General features: G+C 43.0%; 1 protein-coding gene and 1 long non-coding RNA gene across 5 annotated transcripts in view; one reads left to right on the forward strand and one right to left on the reverse strand.

The window, feature by feature from the left end:
- LOC126980201 (multiple PDZ domain protein-like) overlaps positions 1-20,167 on the forward strand; it is a 356,183-nt gene that overhangs the window by 161,020 nt on the left and 174,996 nt on the right. Inside the window, exons 10-14 of the mRNA XM_050829835.1 lie at positions 1,798-2,220; positions 4,643-4,816; positions 6,945-7,112; positions 7,481-7,720; positions 9,266-9,496. Coding sequence (XP_050685792.1) covers positions 1,798-2,220; positions 4,643-4,816; positions 6,945-7,112; positions 7,481-7,720; positions 9,266-9,496 — 1,236 coding nt within the window. The remainder of the gene's footprint in view (positions 1-1,797; positions 2,221-4,642; positions 4,817-6,944; positions 7,113-7,480; positions 7,721-9,265; positions 9,497-20,167) is intronic.
- The window catches only part of LOC127010316 (uncharacterized), an 85,963-nt gene continuing 75,850 nt past the window's right edge, over positions 10,055-20,167 (reverse strand). For all 4 annotated transcript variants that reach the window (XR_007763043.1, XR_007763044.1, XR_007763042.1 and 1 more), the window contains 3 exons: positions 19,852-20,040; positions 12,740-12,815; positions 10,055-12,566 (listed from right to left, as the gene is read on the reverse strand). This is a non-coding gene — a long non-coding RNA (uncharacterized LOC127010316). The remainder of the gene's footprint in view (positions 12,567-12,739; positions 12,816-19,851; positions 20,041-20,167) is intronic.

Below are 20,167 nucleotides of genomic sequence, written 5' to 3' on the forward strand. Positions count from 1 at the left end.
CGCGACCTCTCCGTGCGTAGCAATAACCATCTCCAGCGGGCCTGAGCGGGGGACGGCAGCCTCGCAAACACAGGCTGCCGTTCCCTCCACAGCTGGCGATAATGGCGATAACAAGCACGAGGGATTGGACAACGCCACCTCTAACTTACTTGACGCTACAGTTCTGGCCTGGCCGCTTCAGAGGTTCTCATGACGGAGGCTGTCGGGAGTGTTCAGCGCAAGGGACGTCGTTGGGGTGCTTGTCACGTCTCTTCCTCGTCTTCTTCTTTTTTTGCGAGCTCTTCTCTTCGTCTGTCGCTCGTGGGGATGTTTTCGTGAACGTGCGTGGCTGGGCGGAAGTTTGTTTCTCTTCGTTCCCTGTTTTTAAGTTTGTCCAAGTTGTTGTTTTTCTTGTCCAGCCTCGAGGAGAGACGTAACCTGCTTATCCTGTTTGTCCGGCGTGTTCTTGCCAATACCACCACATACCTATCCACCCATTCTTTTTTAGTCCACTCCGGCACATCTGAGTCTATTCCGAGGCAGTCAAGTGAATGCAGGCACAGTTTAAGCCCATTCTGGCACAGTTAGGTCCATTCTGACTGTCGGGTCGTCCATTCTTACACGACTGAGTCCATTCTAACACAGTCGGAGTCCACAATCCTCTTTCAACACTCGCGTCTCATGTCCCCGAGTTCGCTGTTTGGCCGAGGCTCGCTGTGAACACCCTGGGCTTACGGTGGACGCGGAAGGAGCTTTGGAACTGCGAACTGCAATGTTACGCAAAGAGAAAAAGAATGCATCCGTAAAGGGGAACCGTTTGTCAATGTAACGTATGGTTCTGCTTTTGTCATCACCCATATGTCTAGTTTGTCCTCCGTCGTGCAATTACCGTCTGCATCACCTTTGTGTGCGTGTGTGAGAGAGAGAGAGAGAGAGAGAGAGAGAGAGTGTGTGTGTGTATGATTTCCATGTATCTTTAGGACACGACGCACGAATGCATGTATCCTTACCTATATTATACACATGCCACCACGTATCAACCCGAGTATACCAATGTGTGTGTGGGTGTGTGGGTGTGAGTGGAGGTGCACCTTCTTAACCGTCCTCAGCATCGGATCCAACAGCCCCACCTCCCTCTTCTTCCCCTGTCCCTGTTGATGCGAGCCACTGTGTCCGTCTCTCCACCAACCCGAGTATACCAGTGTGTGTGTGTGTGTGTGTGAGTGGAGGTGCACCTTCTTAACCGTCCTCAGCATCGGATCCAACAGCCCCACCTCCCTCTTCTTCCCCTGTCCCTGTTGATGCGAGCCACTGTGTCCGTCTCTCACGCTCGTGGAATGGAGTCTGTGCCTTGCCCTTCCACCCTCTGCTACACGTTCCCTGTGAGCCCCAAGGAAACGGGTCCCTCAATTATATGTCCGCGCACCGCCAGATTTGTGAAAGAACTATGCACCGATTATCCTGAGAATGAGAGGCTTGGAAAATCTGTGTACCTATTCACTATATATACACTATACCCCGCGCACGTATGATGGAACTTATGATCACGACACGCATTGTTTGCTTCATTAATCCACCATAAGATGATTACCATGTTTTATTTATGTACCACAAGTGCACCGAGTATTTACCCAGAATGAGAGGAATGGTAAATATCTGTTCACCACACACAGCCCTGCGCACGTATGAAGCAAACCATTAAGTATCATGCGTATTTTGCTTCATTTCCATTGCTTCGGATTGTGCTTCATTAGTTCATGTAGACAGAAAACGGGAGATGTGGGGTGACATACTAATCTTCATTTTAACCCCCTACAGCTTGGTGACCTCCCCAGCAGCGAGGCGATCTGCTCAGCTCTTGGGGACCTTGAGAGGGGCGAAGAGGAGTCTGTTCTGGAGGCCATCAACCCAGCACTCTCCCTACCTACCTCCTCATCAACACTCATTGCCGATGTGCCTACCTTCCCCTCCATCTCCAGCCAGCCCATGCAATCCGCCGGGCTGCCTGCTGGAATCGCTTCCTCCTACGCGACCACCACCAATGTGCCTCAGCTATCATCCACCATCCCTCAACTTTCATCTGATGTCCCTCCATTGTCCTCCGGCATTAGTTCTGATGTTCGCCTTGAAGACATTGAGTTGATGATTGACACCAATTACTCCGGGGAGCTGCGGCCCTCCGTGGAGAGTGCCATTGAACGCAAGTGGTCAAGGATTGTGGGCCCAGAGTTTGATATCGTGGTGAGTAATGGAGTTTGTAGGCCTACTTTGATCTTGGTGCGAAGGGCTGTAGGGGGGCTGCCATCGAGGTCTTTCCTGTTGGGTTAATCATAGAATCTCAGTATTTATAGTATGATTTTATTTAATAGTTGGATGTTCTATAATTATGAAGGTGTGGTTATTTCGCCGCTGGTTGTAAAGTAAATGTTGTAGCCGACACCAAACTGTAAAATATTAGTAAACCAAAGTGAAGCATCCAATATGGTGCCTGTGAGGAAGCGCCAGAAATTCCACTGCACTATATCTTCACATGACCTCTGCGCGTCATGAAACACGAGAAATTGATCCGGAAAGAGTTTCACTTCGCCCCCTTCGACCCCTTTCTATTTTCCAGAAGTCACTTGTTACTGCACTGCATTCAAGGACTTAAAAAGAATCCATGTTGTAAGCATTAACTTTACCAGAGGAGGCTACCCTCTCGTGAATATTATCTGGGGGCTGTATCTAGTGTCAACAATAGTCACATTATTAAAAATTATATACTACTAGCTATTACATTTTACGATATGTACTCATAAAACACAATAGGCAGTTCTGATCATAAATATTAAGGTCACTTCAATAAGAAATGAATCAATAACACCATAATTATCATAACTGTCAGCTTGTATAACATTTTAACAGACGTATAATTATCTGCTGGTTAAAAGTCACTTCTTTAACAAATGAATCAATAACTCCATAATCATCACATTTGTCAACTTAATATAACATTTTAACGAAGACCTATAATTATCCGCTGGTCCAAAGTCACCATAATTATCATATTTGTCAACTTAATATAACATTTTAACGAAGACCTATAATTATCTGCTGGTCCAAAGTCACCATAATTATCATATTTGTCAACTTAATATAACATTTTAACGAAGACCTATAATTATCCGCTGGTCCAAAGTCACCATAATTATCATATTTGTCAACTGATAAAGCATGTCAACAAAGACCAACAATTATCCACTGGTTGAAAGTCAATTCTTCAACAAATAAATCAATAACACAATAATTTTCACATTCATCAACTGATATAACATTTTGACAAAGACCGATAATTGCCCGCTGATTCAGACCCAGTGGGCTAGACATCAAACAGAGATAAAAACAACATCACCAGTATTGTGTCTGCAACAAAAGCGTGACAAACTGCACTAATTACCCTGTGGTTGACTGAACACACCAAGCACACTGTGGCATAACAACGTATCGCATTTGAAGTATTGTTTTCTTGTCTTTCTTCTATATTATCAGTTTGCGTTTTACTGAATCACTAAAAGCTAATGTATTGAGAGGCTGATATTTCACTGTGCTGTTCAGTCAGTAGTCTGCAGGATTGCCAGAGTTTTTTTATTTTATTTTTTGCAGTAAAGGAGGCAGCTCAAGGGTAACTAAAAGAAAGTGCAGAATAAAAAAGCCCACTAATTGCTGTTCCTATAAGAGAGAAAAGTAAAGAGTGAGCAAATGACAGGTGTTGTACTGATCAGCATATCCTCAGCATATTGCATTCATCCGCTGCTGACTGAAAACCATCATAACCACGCCAATATCGCTAAGAGAAGATGGCGCCACTATAAACACCTGCCTGAGCCATTACGGGCTGGGGCCGACTACCATCCAGGCCCCTCAAGAAAGCCTACCAGCGCTTTAGGTGTTCACGTTAAAAAAGAAAAAAAAAGCCAGGCGTACATATCATTAAAACTATTTAGCGTTGATGTTGTGTTAGTGAGCTGAAAGAATTAACTGGCATGTCTCAAGGTGACGCGGTTATTGTATTTGGGAATGGTGGTGGTCTGTGTAGTGACCCCAAAATCCACTCAAGTTAGGTATCTCTGTAGGCTGACTGGTTTGAGGAGTGGCTTCCCATCCGCCTGGTTATGGGTTCGATCCCCAGCGCCAGTTACATTTGTTCCTCCCTTTGTGGGTCTGGATAAATTTTTCGTGTGTTTCGTGACATGCAGAGGCCGTGTAGACGTGCACTGAACTTTGAGGTAGAGGGCAGAAGACCACCAGGAAGACCAAGGAAGATGTGGAGAAAGGTGGTGGAGGAAGATATGAGGAGGCTGAACATCACGGAAGAAATGGCTATGGACCGACAACAGTGGAGGAGGCTTATATCCTGTCCAACTCCACCATAGGGAATAAATGGATGTTAAATGATGATGATGATGATGATGATGCAGAGGCCATGTGATTGTTTGGGAAATTGGAATTCTGGGCAATACACACATAAAGAATTAGCCTCGTTAGTCATTGTGCACACCTGTTGATGCGCTCACAGGTGGATGAAATTATCAATGTATTTCAGCAGTTCATTTGAAATTTTATGTATTTATTTATATATTTATTTACTGGCTGTCGTGGATTAACAAAATGCTCCTCACGTCAGGTTGCTCAACTCAGCAAGTTCGAGGAGGGCGGGGGCCTCGGGATCAGCCTGGAGGGGACCGTGGATGTGGAGGGCGGCCGTGAGGTGCGCCCCCACCACTACATCCGCTCCATCCTCCCCGACGGACCCGTGGGCAAGAACGGTCGTCTCTGCAGCGGCGATGAGCTTCTGGAGGTGAGTCGTGTGTGGTGTGCTCTGGGGTATATTTAACTTTTCTTTCAGCAACGAAGATCCTCAAGGGCAATAACTAAAACAAAACCGTCCAACCTTTTTTTTTTTTACAGTAGAGGAAACAGTTCAAGGGCAAAAAAAAAGAAACAATAATGAAAAAAAAAGCCCGCTACTCACTGCTCCTACAAAAGAGTCAAAAGGAGTGGCTGGAAGATGTAAAAGGTATAAATTATAGGGCTGCAAAGGGTGGGAGCGTCAAGACCTATTGTAAGTGTTTGGTATTTTGTTTGATTAGGTTAGGTTAGGTTTAGAGTATCTTCAAACACATGATAGCCAGCACCTCATGGAGCTTATATACGTATTCTTATAGAGCTCCACACATGTAAGGGGGCACCACTGTATTTACATAGATTTACAAAGAAAATAAGACCACACAGACCCCATGGTTCAGACTAGGTGGTCTGTCCTTAAACTTAAGTGATTTTACATTAATCAGAAAGCTCACCCTCACACTTATAAAAGAACCTCATACCTCTCAGGGGGCCCCACACCCTCACACTTATAAAAGAACCTCATACCTCTCAGGGGGCCCCACACCCTCACACTTATAAAAGAACCCCCACACCCTCACACTTATAAAAGAACCTCATACCCTCCACACCCTCACACTTATAAAAGAACCTCATACCTCTCAGGGGGCCCCACACCCTCACACTTATAAAAGAACCTCATACCTCTCAGGGGGCTCCACACCCTCACACTTATAAAAGAACCTCATACCTCTCAGGGGACTCCACACCCTCACACTTATAAAAGAACCTCATACCTCTCAGGGGGCTCAACACCCTCACACTTATGTTTAATTAAGTAAGCCCCACACTTGTCACTTGCAAGGGGCCCAGCACTTTCAACAGTTACAGGCTGGTGAATGAGGTCATTATAACTAACTTTACTGCCTCGGTCCTGTGCTGGGGAGGGAGAGTGCCTGGGGGTGATGACTTGGGGCACAGGAAGCTATGCAAATGTGAACATAACCAGACTGTGCTTATGATATCGTAATTTAAGGGAGTGATTTATATTTTACGAGCTCTTTATGACTAAAAATTCCAATTGCATTCAGTGATACACAGAATTACGTTTTATGAGCAACATTACAACAAAAAAATAATTACTATTGGCTTTGTAGAATGGTCTGGTGCAGGAGGAGGTCGGTGGTGGTGGTGGTGGTGGGGGGGGGGGGGGGTGAGATCCATGAGTTAACACACTGCATGACACCAACTCTTGTGACATCATTGCAACATCGTATGCCAGATGTGATTCCGTAAAAGGGTAAATAGAAAAATGTAAAAGAAGAGAGCTATCAAAACTATTAACAGGACAGGAATATTTCACATGAGATCATATTTTTGCTATTTTCTACCACTTGTCGGTTATGATATAGTGACCTGCCTGATGGTGAAAGCCCCTAAAACTCACATCGGCAGTAGGGTATTTCTTTAGCCAGTTGGTTAGAGTGGGGGGTTCCTGTCTGGCTGGTCAAGGTTTCAATCCCTAGAATTGTTAAGTGGAGGGAGGGTATCTGGGCACCTCTCCTCCCGAAATTGACCTCTCTCTCGGCCACCTCTTTGGATTCATTTTACGAGCAGCGAGTAGCGGGCTTTTCTTTTATTATTGTTTCCTTTTTTGTGTACCCTTGAGCTATCTGTTGCAAAAAAAAAATCCTTCTTTACTAACTAGATCAATTTTTTATGTGCTTTAAGAGACCGAAATAATGTGTAATTAAGTGCGATTTGAGGAGGAGGTAGGTAGGTATCATAGCACACGTTCCTCTCCGTCATACTCTTGAAGCTATACTTAACCTCGCTGTAACCTGAACGGCCATCACTGTTGCATATTTACTGTATTCATGTATGATTTTCTTAACAATGAGACTGATTTTGTAGTGTTTCCCCTTGAATAATCAGCGCCAGACCAGTGCAGTTGCGGGACCCACCGGCGTTTTGCAGACTCCTATGTTCTTATGTTCTTATGTTCAATCAATTCCCCTTCATAGGCATCATGGTCGTGTACTCGGTAGAATCTGAACACACACCCAAAGCCTCATGTTTCAACCCTGTTTCCTCTTCCTCAGGTAAATGGCCAGAAGCTCCTCGGCCTCAACCATGTGGAGGTGGTGGGCATCCTCAAGGAGCTGCCGCGCTTCGTACGCCTCGTGTGTGGCCGCCGCGCCCCGGGAGCTCCACCGCCTCTCCACCCCATTGATGCCCCCACTGCCGACCGGGACACCTTCGCCGCACGGGTGGGTGGTGTGCCGTGGCTGTACATGTGTCATTTTTAACTTATATAGGGTCTGTCTGCCAGTTTATATGTACCATTATAACCAGTATTCATGCTAGGAAAACACAAATTGGGAAAGCCAACCTAAGTATGAAAACAAGTCATTGATATTGAAGTATGTTTCTGAATTGAGTTGGTAGTCCTCTTTTACTTCTCTGTTTGTGTATCGTCTTTTTATTCACTCAGAGTGGTTGTTATATCTCCATTGATTATGTTTACATTAATATTTGGTTTTACCTAACAAATATGTATTTTTTTATGTTAATCACTCTGCACTTTCCTCTATGTCAGTCTCCCTGCACTTTTCTCACCATCCGTCCTCCCTTTCAGAACATCTTGGGCGGCTCCCTTCAGAACCTCATCCCTGGCTCAGAGCGTTTGGTGAAGGCCAAGTCTGACGGCTCCCTGGCCTCTTCTGCCACGGCGGCCACCAATGACAACTCCTTCAACCGCATGAAGAGCCGCAGCCTGGAGCCCCTCACTGGCCTGGCCATGTGGAGCTCAGAGTGCCAAGTGATTGAGCTGACCAAGGGTGACCGAGGGCTGGGCTTCTCCATCCTTGACTACCAGGTGTGTGGGCTTGCCTGTCTCTTTTTACAGCAAGGGAAAGAGTTCAAGGGCAAAAAAAGGAAACAATAATGAAAAAAAAGGAGGAAGAAGGTGTTTGCCAGTTATGATTGCTGCTCAGATCAAGAAAATATTGTCTCTCTGGATTATAAAGATTAACAGTTGCCCCCCAAAAGCATGTTGATCAACCGTAAAGAAAAGATTGTGAATGTTGTAATGTCCTGTATTTTATCACTTAAATCAGCTCTTTAGACTTGTGTATACTTATTGAAAGACCAATTTTGTGAGTTATTTCATTCATTTGGTTCGAGAGATAAAATTTTCTTGCATCTTTATTTGTGTGCGTGTGTGTGTGTGTGTGTGTGTGTGTGTGTGTGTGTTTTCCTGTGTGGTTTATTGTTTAATGTTAACCCTTAGAAGGCGGCGGAACTCTATATAGACGGTCCAAAACTCAGTCAGTCAGTTTTGTATGGCAGAAATATAACAACACTTCCAAATTACGGTAGAATCTATATATAGACGATAGTTAAAACACCTCTTATGCGGCGTAGCTATATTTATGCTACGGTCCCATGGTCGACGGTGACTATATAGACGATTCATTTTGGGGAGCTACTCTTCAAATACTGCCGACGTCTAGGGGGTAATAAGTTAAGGAAAGTTGTCATGGTGGTGTAGAAGTTAACACTGATATTACCAACCTTTGATTCTCCTCGTCTAGTCAGGAACAACCAGTGTGAGTGTTTTCAAGCCTTAGAGTCAGTCCGTTCACCTGGTAGATAATCCCTTCATGATAAAAGCACAAGTAACTATGTTGATTAGTATCTATAAAGCTTTCACAACACATAAAACTTGATAAATTTGAAGCACAAGTAACCATGTTGATTAGTTTCTTCTAAGCCTTCGCAACACATAAGACTTGATAGATTTGAAGCACAAGTTGATTGGTATCTTTCAAGCTTTCAAGTTATGTGCAAGGAGTCAATAAGTACAGACAGTATGTGATAGATGTGTGGAGCATTCAGTTGGCAGGCCAGAGTGTCAGAGGTCATTGCCAGGTCTGTGTTGCTGGGGCAGTAGTGTGTGTTTAGGGCCATGAGGATATGAAGCTGTTTCTGTTTGCATTCTTAACCCGGTAGCAGTGGGGATCATGTTTCTTAATGGTCCCTCCCAGCGAGAAAAATGAGAAAAAATCATCACTCACGCAAACCATTTCATAATATATATCAAAGCATTTGTGATCAGTTTATGTATCATCTATTTTGGGGGGTTTAAATCATGGCACAAATTTGGCCCGTCGCTGCTACACGGTAAAGCCACAAATTTGGCCCATCGCTGCTACCAGGTTAATTGTGGATCCTGTAGACTTCAGGTGATCTGTTATTAGTTTTTAAATGTCAGAAAATAACCCAAGGACTAGAAGTGTGCCATCTGAAAAACACTGATGTCAGGTGAACATTAAGGGAAAGTAAATGCATTCAGAATTATACATTGCCCCTCCCACCTCCACTCCAGCGATGTTTTAACCCGTGTGTGTCTCCCCGGCAGGACCCACTCAACCCCCAGGAGACTGTCATTGTGATCCGCTCGCTGGTGCCGGGCGGCGTGGCTGAGAAGGACGGCCGCCTCATCCCCGGGGACCGCCTCGTCGCCGTCAACGGAACCAACCTGGAAAACGCTACTCTGGACCAGGCAGTGGCGGCCCTCAAGGGAGCACCCAAGGGAACCGTGTCCATCGCCGTCGCCAAGCCCATCAGTGTGCTGGAGTCGACTGGCCAGGTGAGTGAGACCAGTGATCACGTACACGGTAGTGACGGCACCAACCTGCACGGTGGGCCGGAGCATCCCGGGCTGCTTGGAGGCTCTCCCAGCAGCTCTGCTCTCGTCAAGTCTGAGAGTTTCTAGGACATGATCCTTTCACTGGGCTGAGTTGATTCTTGATTGTTGACGGTTTCTCTTGTTTTGAACTCTTGGTATGACAAGTGTACTTCACTCATAGCCACTTAGTCTAGTCTGTTAATCAGCTGAGACTGTTTATTACATTGATTGGAGCTGCTGCTTATACAACGAGATGTAATGTGCCACTAATCCCTAGAACTAAATTTTAGTATTCAGAACACATTCAAGAACTGACTCAGTGAGTGCAGCAAAGGAAGGTTGAATACTTCCTGCTAAACTGGTGTATTTGCTTTCCTTTGTAATTTGTGGGTCACCGCCGAGCCGGTCTGTTAATCATCATCTCAACGTCTTGAGTCTTGTTGACATATCATTGTGGGCGTCGCTTCCTTGGTCTGACTTTCTCTCTTGGTTGTCTCTCACAGAGCGAGACGTGAAGACATTCTTCAGAAGGTTTGGTTAGCTTTGGTTTCCCTTTACATGCCAGCTGCTGTCCTAGTGCTGGTTTATACTAGACTTTGTTGGGAGAGGTTTTAGATTGCTTTTGCTTTGTAACATATGAGTGATGGTTTAGGTTTGTTTCTCTGGTGGGTATTTGAAGAGACTTAGTTTCTTCTACATAGATCCCTTTGAGTTTTTCTTTGCTTTGCCACTTGTGTGTACCGTGTAGCCCCACACCTTCCTGCAAGCTGGTGTGACCTTAAGTAATGCACCAAGATGCCAACTGGTGGACCACAGACCTTGTTTGCTGCGTATCTGGAACCATTTTTGTAACGTTGTTGTTGTTGCTTGCTTGTCAAGCGCTCCTCCCTGTGTGCGTAAGAAGTGCATCACCTGCTTCCTCTCTGCTGGTTAGCACTGGTCTTGCTTCCTCACTTGTATCACAGGAGCCGCTGGTTGGCCGGGAACATGTGTGTGTGTGTGCTGGGAGGCCAAGACGACTCTCTGAGGCGCTGAGACTGGCCCAGTGCCCAAGGCTGCTCAAGGTGCTAGGGCTGGAGGGCTGGAGTGTGCCTGGCTGATGCTGGTGTGTGGTGCAGGATGTCCCATTGCCATTTGCCTCCCTTGTGTCTGACGTGCTGGGGTGTGTGTGTGATGAGGGCAAATGTGTATGATAGGACATCTTACTGCCATGTGGTTTCCTTGTGTGTTTGTGGTTGAGGGAAATGTGTGATGTAAAATTGCCTGATGTACTTTACGTCCCTAATGTGTGATCTGCAAGGGGGTGGCTAGATGTGTGTGTGTGTATGTGTGTGTGTGGTGTTGGGGTAAATGTTTAATAGTCACCCCATTACCATATGCTTTCCTTGTGTATGACTGTGTGGAGTTGTTCTATGGGGACGGCAAATGTGCAATATTGGATGTCCCGTCACCATTTGCTTCCCTCATGTTGAAATTGTAGAGTGGCAGGACTGTTGTGGGAGTCCGTGGTGGGGGCAGATGTGTGACGCTGGATACAATATTGACATTTCCTTTCCTCGTGTGTGGTAGGGAGTGAGGCTTGTGTTTCTTGGGGCAAATGTGTATGTTGACCCGCCCTTCGCCTCTGCTGTGTGATCTGCTGTGTGCCAGGGCTTGAGTGTGTCTTGTTGGGGCAAATGTGTATGTTGACCTGCCCTTCGCCTCTGCTGTGTGATCTGCTGTGTGTCAGGGCTTGAGTGTGTCTTGTTGGGGCAAATGTGTGTTACTGATCCTACCGCCCTTTGCCTCTCCTATGTATAGCTTATAGGGCGCCAGGGTTGAGTGTCTGGTGCAGGGCCAAATGTGTGGAGTAGGATGTCCTATTGTTTGTGTGACGTGTAGGGTGGCAGGGCCGGAGTGTGTGTTCCTGGAGCAGTTGTGTGGTGCCGGGTGTCCTGTTACTGTTTGTGTTTGGTGTGGTGGGTCTGGAGTGCAGTTGTTCCAGCGGCGGTGTCCCTGGAATCAGAAGTTCAAACGTCTGCCCATTCAGCATTGCACACCTGCTTGCACTTGTATATACAATGCACTCGTAAGGGTCAGATGAGTTTTATACGACGCGCATGGTTCTCGGTAACAGTTATATTGAGGTGATGATTTGTCCCATGATTGCTTTTTATTACTATTACTATTACTATATTATTATCATTATTATTATTACTATTATTATCATTATTATTATTGTTGTTATACCCTCTGATTCTAATGCCGTGAGCAGTGGATGCTTGCCGCCATCCACACATTTGTTGCCACATGATATGCAGATGAGGTTTGACTTTTCAGAGAGTGATTATATCAAGTTACCTCCTAAGAAGTTTTGTTCCATGTTTGTAGGAGGTGAATGAGAGACTCCCTTTTCTCAGCAGACATACTTTATTGAGTGACCGGTAGGGTTTGTTTCTCCATGTGTTCTGCTGCCTGTAGTAATTTGTAGCATCCATTTGTTCTCCTTCCCATGTGTAACATTGTTCTGCAAAGTGTGTTCACATTTCAGTTTATAGTATTTTCATCAGAGATTATATCCAGTTATAAAAGGTATTTTCATACAGTTATATGGAAGAAGTAAATGTTAAGGTAAGTTACATTCTTTGCGTTAACGTTACATCTGTTCATGTGTGGAGGTTTGTGTTGGCGGTGTGAGAGTCGCTGTGCCGCTGTGAGTCTCTATGTACGTGTGTACGAGTGTCGCGCCCGCGCCCGCCAGGGCGGCGCGGGCGGTGTTCATGTTGTCGTGTGTTCAGGAGCACCTCAACAAGGTTATGTGTCCTGGTAGGCTTTGTAACACTAACACTCGAGTCTCAATCAGAACAAACAAAACACTGCATCAAAATTCTACCTACTAGCCTCCTCTGTACGAAACTGTTGCTTGACATTATACTGTTGAACAATAAATTTGTAAAATATATATTTTTCAATCCAATGCAATACCTGGGTTGTGTGGCAGCAACTGTCTTGGAGCCTTGGGGCCCAGGCTGGCTGGCTGCTGGTCTGGCAGCTGGGGGAACAGGACAGATATTAGGGGTGACCAGCCTCTAGTGTGGGTTGACATTCTCAGGGAATGTCTCACTTTGTCATAACATTTAAGTCAAAAGCACTATTGTTAAGTTTGGCAAGGAATTTACCAGGTTAAAAGTGGTATTAAGATTACCACCTGTCATAAAGCCTAACCTTGTCGTAATGGTTGTCTCGAGGGGGCCCGGGGGGAAGGGGTCATGTTGAGGACGTGGTCGCCTCACAGCCACACCTGGAAAGAAGACACGTCAGTTGACATTTTACTTGATGTTTATTGGAGTTCTTCAAAGTAATCTGTTGTTAGTTCCCTTGACATTAATTTATCACACCTTGTATTTAAATGATACATAAATATTAGAGGGCTCTTTTGCCGTGATTTTTTTTTCACACACAGGAATGTGTTTTGTTGATAGTTGTGTAATTTTTCTTGATGCTGTAAGATTTGGGTATTTTAGTTAACATTTTGGACAGACTTTAAGGGCAAGACTGGGTTCACTTTGTGCCTGCTCTTGGCCGTCTTAAATGATTTTCAAGATTAAGTGACCGTGATAACATTGTGTGTGATTTCATAAGTGTATTTATGACTCCATGTGAAGGAAACAACATTGCATTCACAGAAATACTTTGATTTTCAAGATATATTCACCATTAAAAGGAAAAATGATTACTGTTATTGCATAATTGAATTTCTGACTGCATAATGTATCAGCAGGATTACATAAGGGCAGTCATTATCGTGCTTTTAATGTACCAGAGCAATTTAGTCATCATAAAATGGAAAAGAGATTGTGCAATTGCATAACAATATATTTGTGAGTGCATTAAAGGAAAAAATATGATTGTATGTAGGTTCAGAGCAGCGTGTGATCTGTAAAACTTATTGAACCGTAGATATTCAGTCAACATAAAATAGAAAGGAAAGCATATGATTTCCTAAGTATTAGTAACTGCATAAGTATAAAACAGGATCATATGAAAATTCAGACCAGGATTGTGTTGACGATGTATTTGCCAAAGCGATCTAGTTACCTTAAGAAAATTGTGCCAAAGCGTTCTAGTTACCATAAGAAAAAATGAGAAATGCATGACCCTACAAGTGCATCAGTGACTGTGTGAAAGAAAATAAAGACACGATTGTTGAATTGTGCAGAAGAACATTACACCCAAAAAGGTCGAGAACAGCGATGCCCCTGTAACGTAAACACCACAGCGATTGGGCCACCATGAAAAGAACAAAAAGAGAAATGCATGGTGTTAAATATATGACTTTACTGAGGACATTTATTATTTTTTTGGTTTTATTAATAGAAGCAGCTCAAGGGAGAAAAACAAAAAGAGAAATAAATGCAGAAAAGGAAGAGAGAAAGATGGAAAGCAAGATAAGGAAAGAATGAATGTACAAATGCATTAGCGACTCTGGAAGGAGAAAAGACATGGTTGCTAGATTGTGCGGCAGAACATTGCATCCGTAAAGGCTCGGAACAGCATCCCATCTTTAACGTAACTACCAAAGCAATTTTCGCTATTAAAGGAACGAGAAAAGAAAGCGTGATGATACATTTGCATTAGTGACAGGGTCGTTAAACTTTGCTGAAGAACACTGCCTCTATGAAGGTTCAATACAGCATGGCATCTTTAAATGTAACTATCGAAGCAATTAAGTCTCCATTGAAAGAGCAAAAAGAGAAATGGATGATCGCAGAAATCCATTAGCGACTGTAAGAAGAAAAGACATGGTTGCTAAATTGAGCGGCAGAACATTGCATCTGTAAAGGTTCATAACAGCAATGCATCTATGACATAACTACCATTAAGAGAACGAGAAAGAGAAATGCATGATTGTACAAATTCATGAAGGATTGTAAGAAGAAACATGATCGTAAATTATCCTAAAGAACATTGCATCTAAAAGGGTTGAGGTTGGGAACAGCAATGCGTCTTTAACATAACCACCAAATTGATTAAGTCACCATTAAGAGAACAAGAAAAAGAGAAAGGTTTGGAGCGTATCAATATATATTCGTCACTCTGTAATGAGACAAAATGTTATCACCGAATGGAGGACGAGAATAGCATCTTCAGCGTAAAAAACAATCCGATTAAGTTACCATTGAAAGAACAAGAAGAAGAGAAAAAGGTTTGAATCGTATCAATATATATTCGTCACTCTGTAATGAGACAAAATGTTATCACTGAATGGAGGATGAGAATAGCCTCTTCAACATAAAAAACAATCTGATTAAGTTACCATTAAAATAACAAGAAGAGAAAAGGGCTTGAAACGTACCAATATATATTCGTCACTCTGTAATGAGACAAAATATTAATACCAAATGCAGGACGAGAACAGCATCTTCAGCATGAAAACCAATCTGATTAAGTTACCATTAAAATAACAAGAAGAGGAAAAGGCTTGAATCGTATCAATATATATCCGTCACTCTGTAATGAGACAAAATATTAATACCAAATGGAGGACGAGAACAGTATCATCATCACAAAAAACAATCCGATTAAGTTACCATTAAAAGAACAGGAAAAAAAAACATGAATCGTATAAATAGACCAGTCACTTCACATTAACGAGAGACTTGACATCACCGCACACGTCATAAAAAGAAAAGAAAAAGAGAATCATGAATCGTACAAACATCAACCCATCACGCCACATTAACGAGAGACCTGACATCACCGCACACATCCCGATCGGCATTGCATCTTCAACATCAATGCCGAAGGAAACCCAGAAGCCGCTCGGTAATATTCCTCGTTCTGATTGAATTCACTCGGATCTCTCAGGCGTGTGGAAACGTAAGCAATCACTTTTTATCTCCCGTCACTTTTTGGCTCGGCGGGAAACCGGCGATCACCTGTGAAATCTGAAGACACGTGTGACTGATGACTGGGGAGGGAGGGAGGGAGAGAGGTTAGGAGGAGGAGGAGGGAGGAATGAGAGGAAGTTTGTGACAGGAGGAGGAGGATGAGCATAAAAATGATGGAAGGAGGAGGAGGTGGAGAATGGTGTTGGTGAGATGAGAAGGAAAGTTGAGGGTGGAAGAGTTTTAAGATGATGGAAAAAAATGAGAAACTGGGTGGGAAGGGTAAAGGAGGAAGCTTGTGAGAGAATGGAAGAAGAGGAAGGAGGAGGAGGCTGAAGATGATGAAAGAAAGAGAAATAAGAGAGTAGATGTGAGAGAAGTAAGTGAAGGAAGGTTGTGGGAGGTAGAGGAGGAGGAGGAGAAAGAAGATGAAGGTGGTGGAAGGCGGAAGAGGAAAGTGGAAAGAATAGTCAGAGGAAAAGAAGTGGCAAAGTTAACCAGGAGGAGGAGTGAGAGGTGGAGGAATATAAATGATAGGAAAAATGAGAAAGAAAAAAAGGAAAGAAAAGGGAGAAAGGGAAATGACATAAGGGAGAAGGAGGAGGAGGAGGAGGAGGAGGGATAAGAGACGATAGATTTGAGGAATGGAAATTAAATGAAAAGGGAACAGTGAAAGAAAGGGAGGAAAGGAAAAAAGAAAAGGGACATTGAGGGAGTTTATGATCACAGCCAATCTTTTCACCAATTACCTGCAAGTCTCACCTGTGTCACCTGTAATTAATTAAGCGTCGCACCTTTCACCTCAGAGCGACAACTGTAAATTATTTCCACGACCCGTCTTTTAGCGTAATAATTCATCCCTTTTTAATTATCTATGCCGGCGAGACATATTTTATTTTATTTTATTTATTTATTTATTTATTTATTATTATTATTATTTTTTTTTTGCATTCATTCATTACAATTAGAACCAATACACGGACTCTTTGACCCCTTAAAAAATAATACTAATAATTTCTGGTGTTTTTTGCCGAGGAAATACAATTAATTCTTTTTTTGCCGTTCATTCATAACAATTAAAACTTATACATGGAGTCTTTGAACCCTTAAAAAATATGGTAATAACGTTTGGTGTATTATAGAGTGAAAGTAAGATTGTTTTATTGAATTTTACTGCGTTTGATCGGAGAAATTGTGAAGGGGTGAGAGAGAGAGAGAGAGAACGATATCGAGCGAGCGAGAGAAGAAGGGCCAACTAATTCAATTCCCAAACTTGAGGATAACACAAAGAGGGCTTGAGATACAATTTCCTTACGTTGGCCTTACAAGGTTAGACTGGCTATTTTGGGTACAGGGAAGGCAGGGGTAAACAAGGGTGTGACTAGAGGTTATTATAGGGTGCAGGGGTGATTAGAAATGGAAAAGGAGGTAGTAGTTTTCTCTGTTCAGGCTAATGTTGAAAGTAAGCCATGCCCACTCTATCCCAGCTTCCACCAATGAGATTTCACCTTTTTCTAATATTTAACTTTTTTTGCACCAGCCAGTAGTATTAAACTTTTCTCTCGGCATCCACTAATAAGATTTCAAGTTTCTCGTCATACTCCAGTAAGATTTAACTTTTTCCAGCATCCACCAATGAGCATTCACCTTTCTCTTTATCCATTAGCAACAGGCCAAATTTGTGGCTTTACCGTGTAGCAGCGACGGGGCAAATTTGTGGCTTTACCGTGTAGCAGCGACGGGCAAAATTTGTGGCTTTACCGTGTAGAAGCGATTGGGCAAATTTGTGGCTTTACCGTGTAGCAGCGACGGGGCAAATTTGTGGCTTTACCGTGTAGCAGCGACGGGGCAAATTTGTGCCATGATATAAACCCCCCAAAATAGATGATACATAAACTGACCACAAATTCTTTGATATATATTATGAAATGGTTTGTGCGAGTGAAGATTTTTTTTCCATTTTCTCACTTAGAGGGACCATTAAGAAACATGATCCCTGCTGCTACTGGGTTAATAAGATTCAACTTTTCCCAGCATCTACCAAGGAGCTTTCATCTTTCCCAGCATTCACCAATAAGATTTCAACTTTTACAATACCTGGTAATATGATTAACTTTCCCCAGCTTCTGCCAATGAGATTTCACCTGTCTCAAGATCTACTTATGTGACATCACCTTTTTTTCTGAAGTAACCAATATGATTATAACTTTCTCAACACTAACCAATACTACTTTGCCCTTCCCAGCAGAAACAGGGTAGAAATGGGAGGGAGAAAGGGAGGGGTAAGTGCTAGATATAGGGAGAGCGAGGGAGGGAGAGAGAAAAGGGAGGAAAGGCCAAAACGGAGGAAGTAGAAAGGACGGAGGAAGGGACTATAAGATTTCACCTTTCCCAATATCAGCTAATGAGATTCACCTTTTCTTATGATTAGCAGACTCGATTTCCCCTTTCTCAACATCTACCAATAAGAAATCACCCTTTTCCTAGTCAGTTATTGAGATATCACCTTTCCCATCATCCACCTATTAGATTTCACCTTTCCCCAAACCAACTAATGAGATTCACCTTTTCTTATGATTAGCAGACTCGATTTCCCCTTTCCCAACATCTACCAATAAGAAATCACCCTTTTCCTGAGTCAGCTAATGAGATTTTACCTTTCCATCATCTACCTGTAAGATTTCACCTTCCCCAAAACCAACTAATGAGACTCACCTTTTCTCATGATAAGCCCATTCAATTTCCCTTTTCTCAACATGTACCAATACGAAATCACCCGTTTCCTGAGTCAGCTAATGAGATATCACCTTTCCCATCATCTACCTATAAGATTTCACCTTTCCCAAGACCAACTAATAAGATTCACCTTTTCCCATGATTAGACGATTCAATTTCCCCTTTCCCAACATCTACCAATAAGAAATCACCCTTTTCCTGAGTCAGCTAATGAGATTTCACCTTTCCCATCATCTACCTATTCGATTTCACCTTTCCCATCATCTACCAGTATGATTTCACGTTTCTCAGCATACAGTAACCACAGGCAGCTTGGGTACGAAAGAGGGCGTGGCAGTCTTGTGGTTTAGTCAATAATACACAGTAAAATAGGACTCATCATTATAGGTATTATTATTAGAAAAAAATATGTAGTGTTTTACTTAATAATAGAAAGAAGAAAATCACTGAAAGATGCTCGTTTAAGAAGGAAAGAAAAGTGGAAGAAAGTGTGTTATTTTTAGATGTAAGGAGAGTGTTATTTTTTTGTGATTTTCTTTTTGTTTAAGCGGATAGTTATAAAAAAGATAAATGTGAACGTTGATGAATTTGATATACTGAAGAAGAGTTTAGAATGTTAGTTGATTAGAAATGAATTAATCAATGGGAAGGCTTATAGAAAACTACGATTTTGCTGTTCCTACTAACGTTATTTTCATCATTATTAGCATTATTGATAGAAAAATATATGTAGTGCTTCAGTGAATAACAGAAAGAAGAAAATAAAAGGACTAGAAGATGCTCGCAATAAAAGAAAGAAAGAAAGAAAAAGAAAAGGAAAGAAAAAAAGAAAAGACACGTAATAATGAAAAAAGTGAAGGAAAAGAAGGAAAACGAAATGAAAGACGCGGGTTAACGAAGAAGAAATATAAGGAGAAAAAGCTGTTACCAATTAAAAAAACAACGAAATAAGGAAAAAACGAGAGAGAGAGAGAGAGAGAGAGAGAGAGAGAGAGAGAGAGAGAGAGAGAGAGAGAGAGAGAGAGAGAGAGAGAGAGAGAGAGAGAGAGAGAGAGAGTGTTGATTAATTTCCCTTCGAAGTGTACTTGAGACCCGGATTGAGAAAAAGGACGAGGAGGGAAACGAAAGAAACTGTGGTCATGAGGAGGAGGAGGAGGAGGAGGAGGAGGAGGAGGAGGAGGAGATACGAATGAGTGGAGAAAATGTAAAGAGAGAGAGGGAAAGTGGATGGAAGTGTTCACGGTGAAGAGGGAAAGGAATGGAAGGAGGACGAGGAGGAGGAGGAGATTAAAGTGGACGAGAGAAGTGAAGAAGGAAGATGAGATGGAAATTGAGAAGGAAAGATAAGGAAGAGATGAGAGTGGAAGGTAAAAAAAATAGTGGAGGACATGAAAGAGGAAGTGGAGGAAGTAAGGGAGGAGGAGGAGGAGGAGGAGGAGATAGTGAAGGGTTTAAAATAAGGAAAAACTAAACGTGAAAGAAAGAGAGATGGAAGAGGAGGTGGAAGAGGAACAAGTGGAAGAGAAAACGGAATTGGAGGAGGAGAAAAAGACGATGGAGGCAAAGTGGAAGAAGAAAGTGGAAATAATTTAAAAGAAATGAAAGAGTTAAGAGTGAGTGGATTGAGGAAAAGATGCAAGTGAGAGAAAGAGAGAGAAAAAAAGAAGAGGAAATGGTAGAAGACAGAATCAGAGGAGGAGGAGGAATACTTACGCTGAAGGAAGGCAGAGCGCTATCCACTTTCAACGAGTGTGTTTCGATCGTAAAGCAAGGAAAACAAACAGACTCCAGCGCCTCTTTAACTCCGCCTCGTCCGCCTCGCCTCGCCTCTCCCCGAAGGTATTCTTGGTCACACGAGAACTTGAGAAACAGGAAGAGGCGACACTGGCCGGCGACAAGACCCTGTAAAGAAGGAAAGAATGAGGTAAAGAAAGGAAACAATGCGCATATGGGGAAGATGATGATATAGAGATGAAGAAACAGCAGGCGAGGATGAGATTGACGAAGAAAACAAAGAATGAAAATGAGG

This window comes from Eriocheir sinensis, chromosome 43 (assembly GCF_024679095.1).
Source record: "Eriocheir sinensis breed Jianghai 21 chromosome 43, ASM2467909v1, whole genome shotgun sequence".
Lineage (NCBI taxonomy): Eukaryota > Metazoa > Arthropoda > Malacostraca > Decapoda > Varunidae > Eriocheir > Eriocheir sinensis.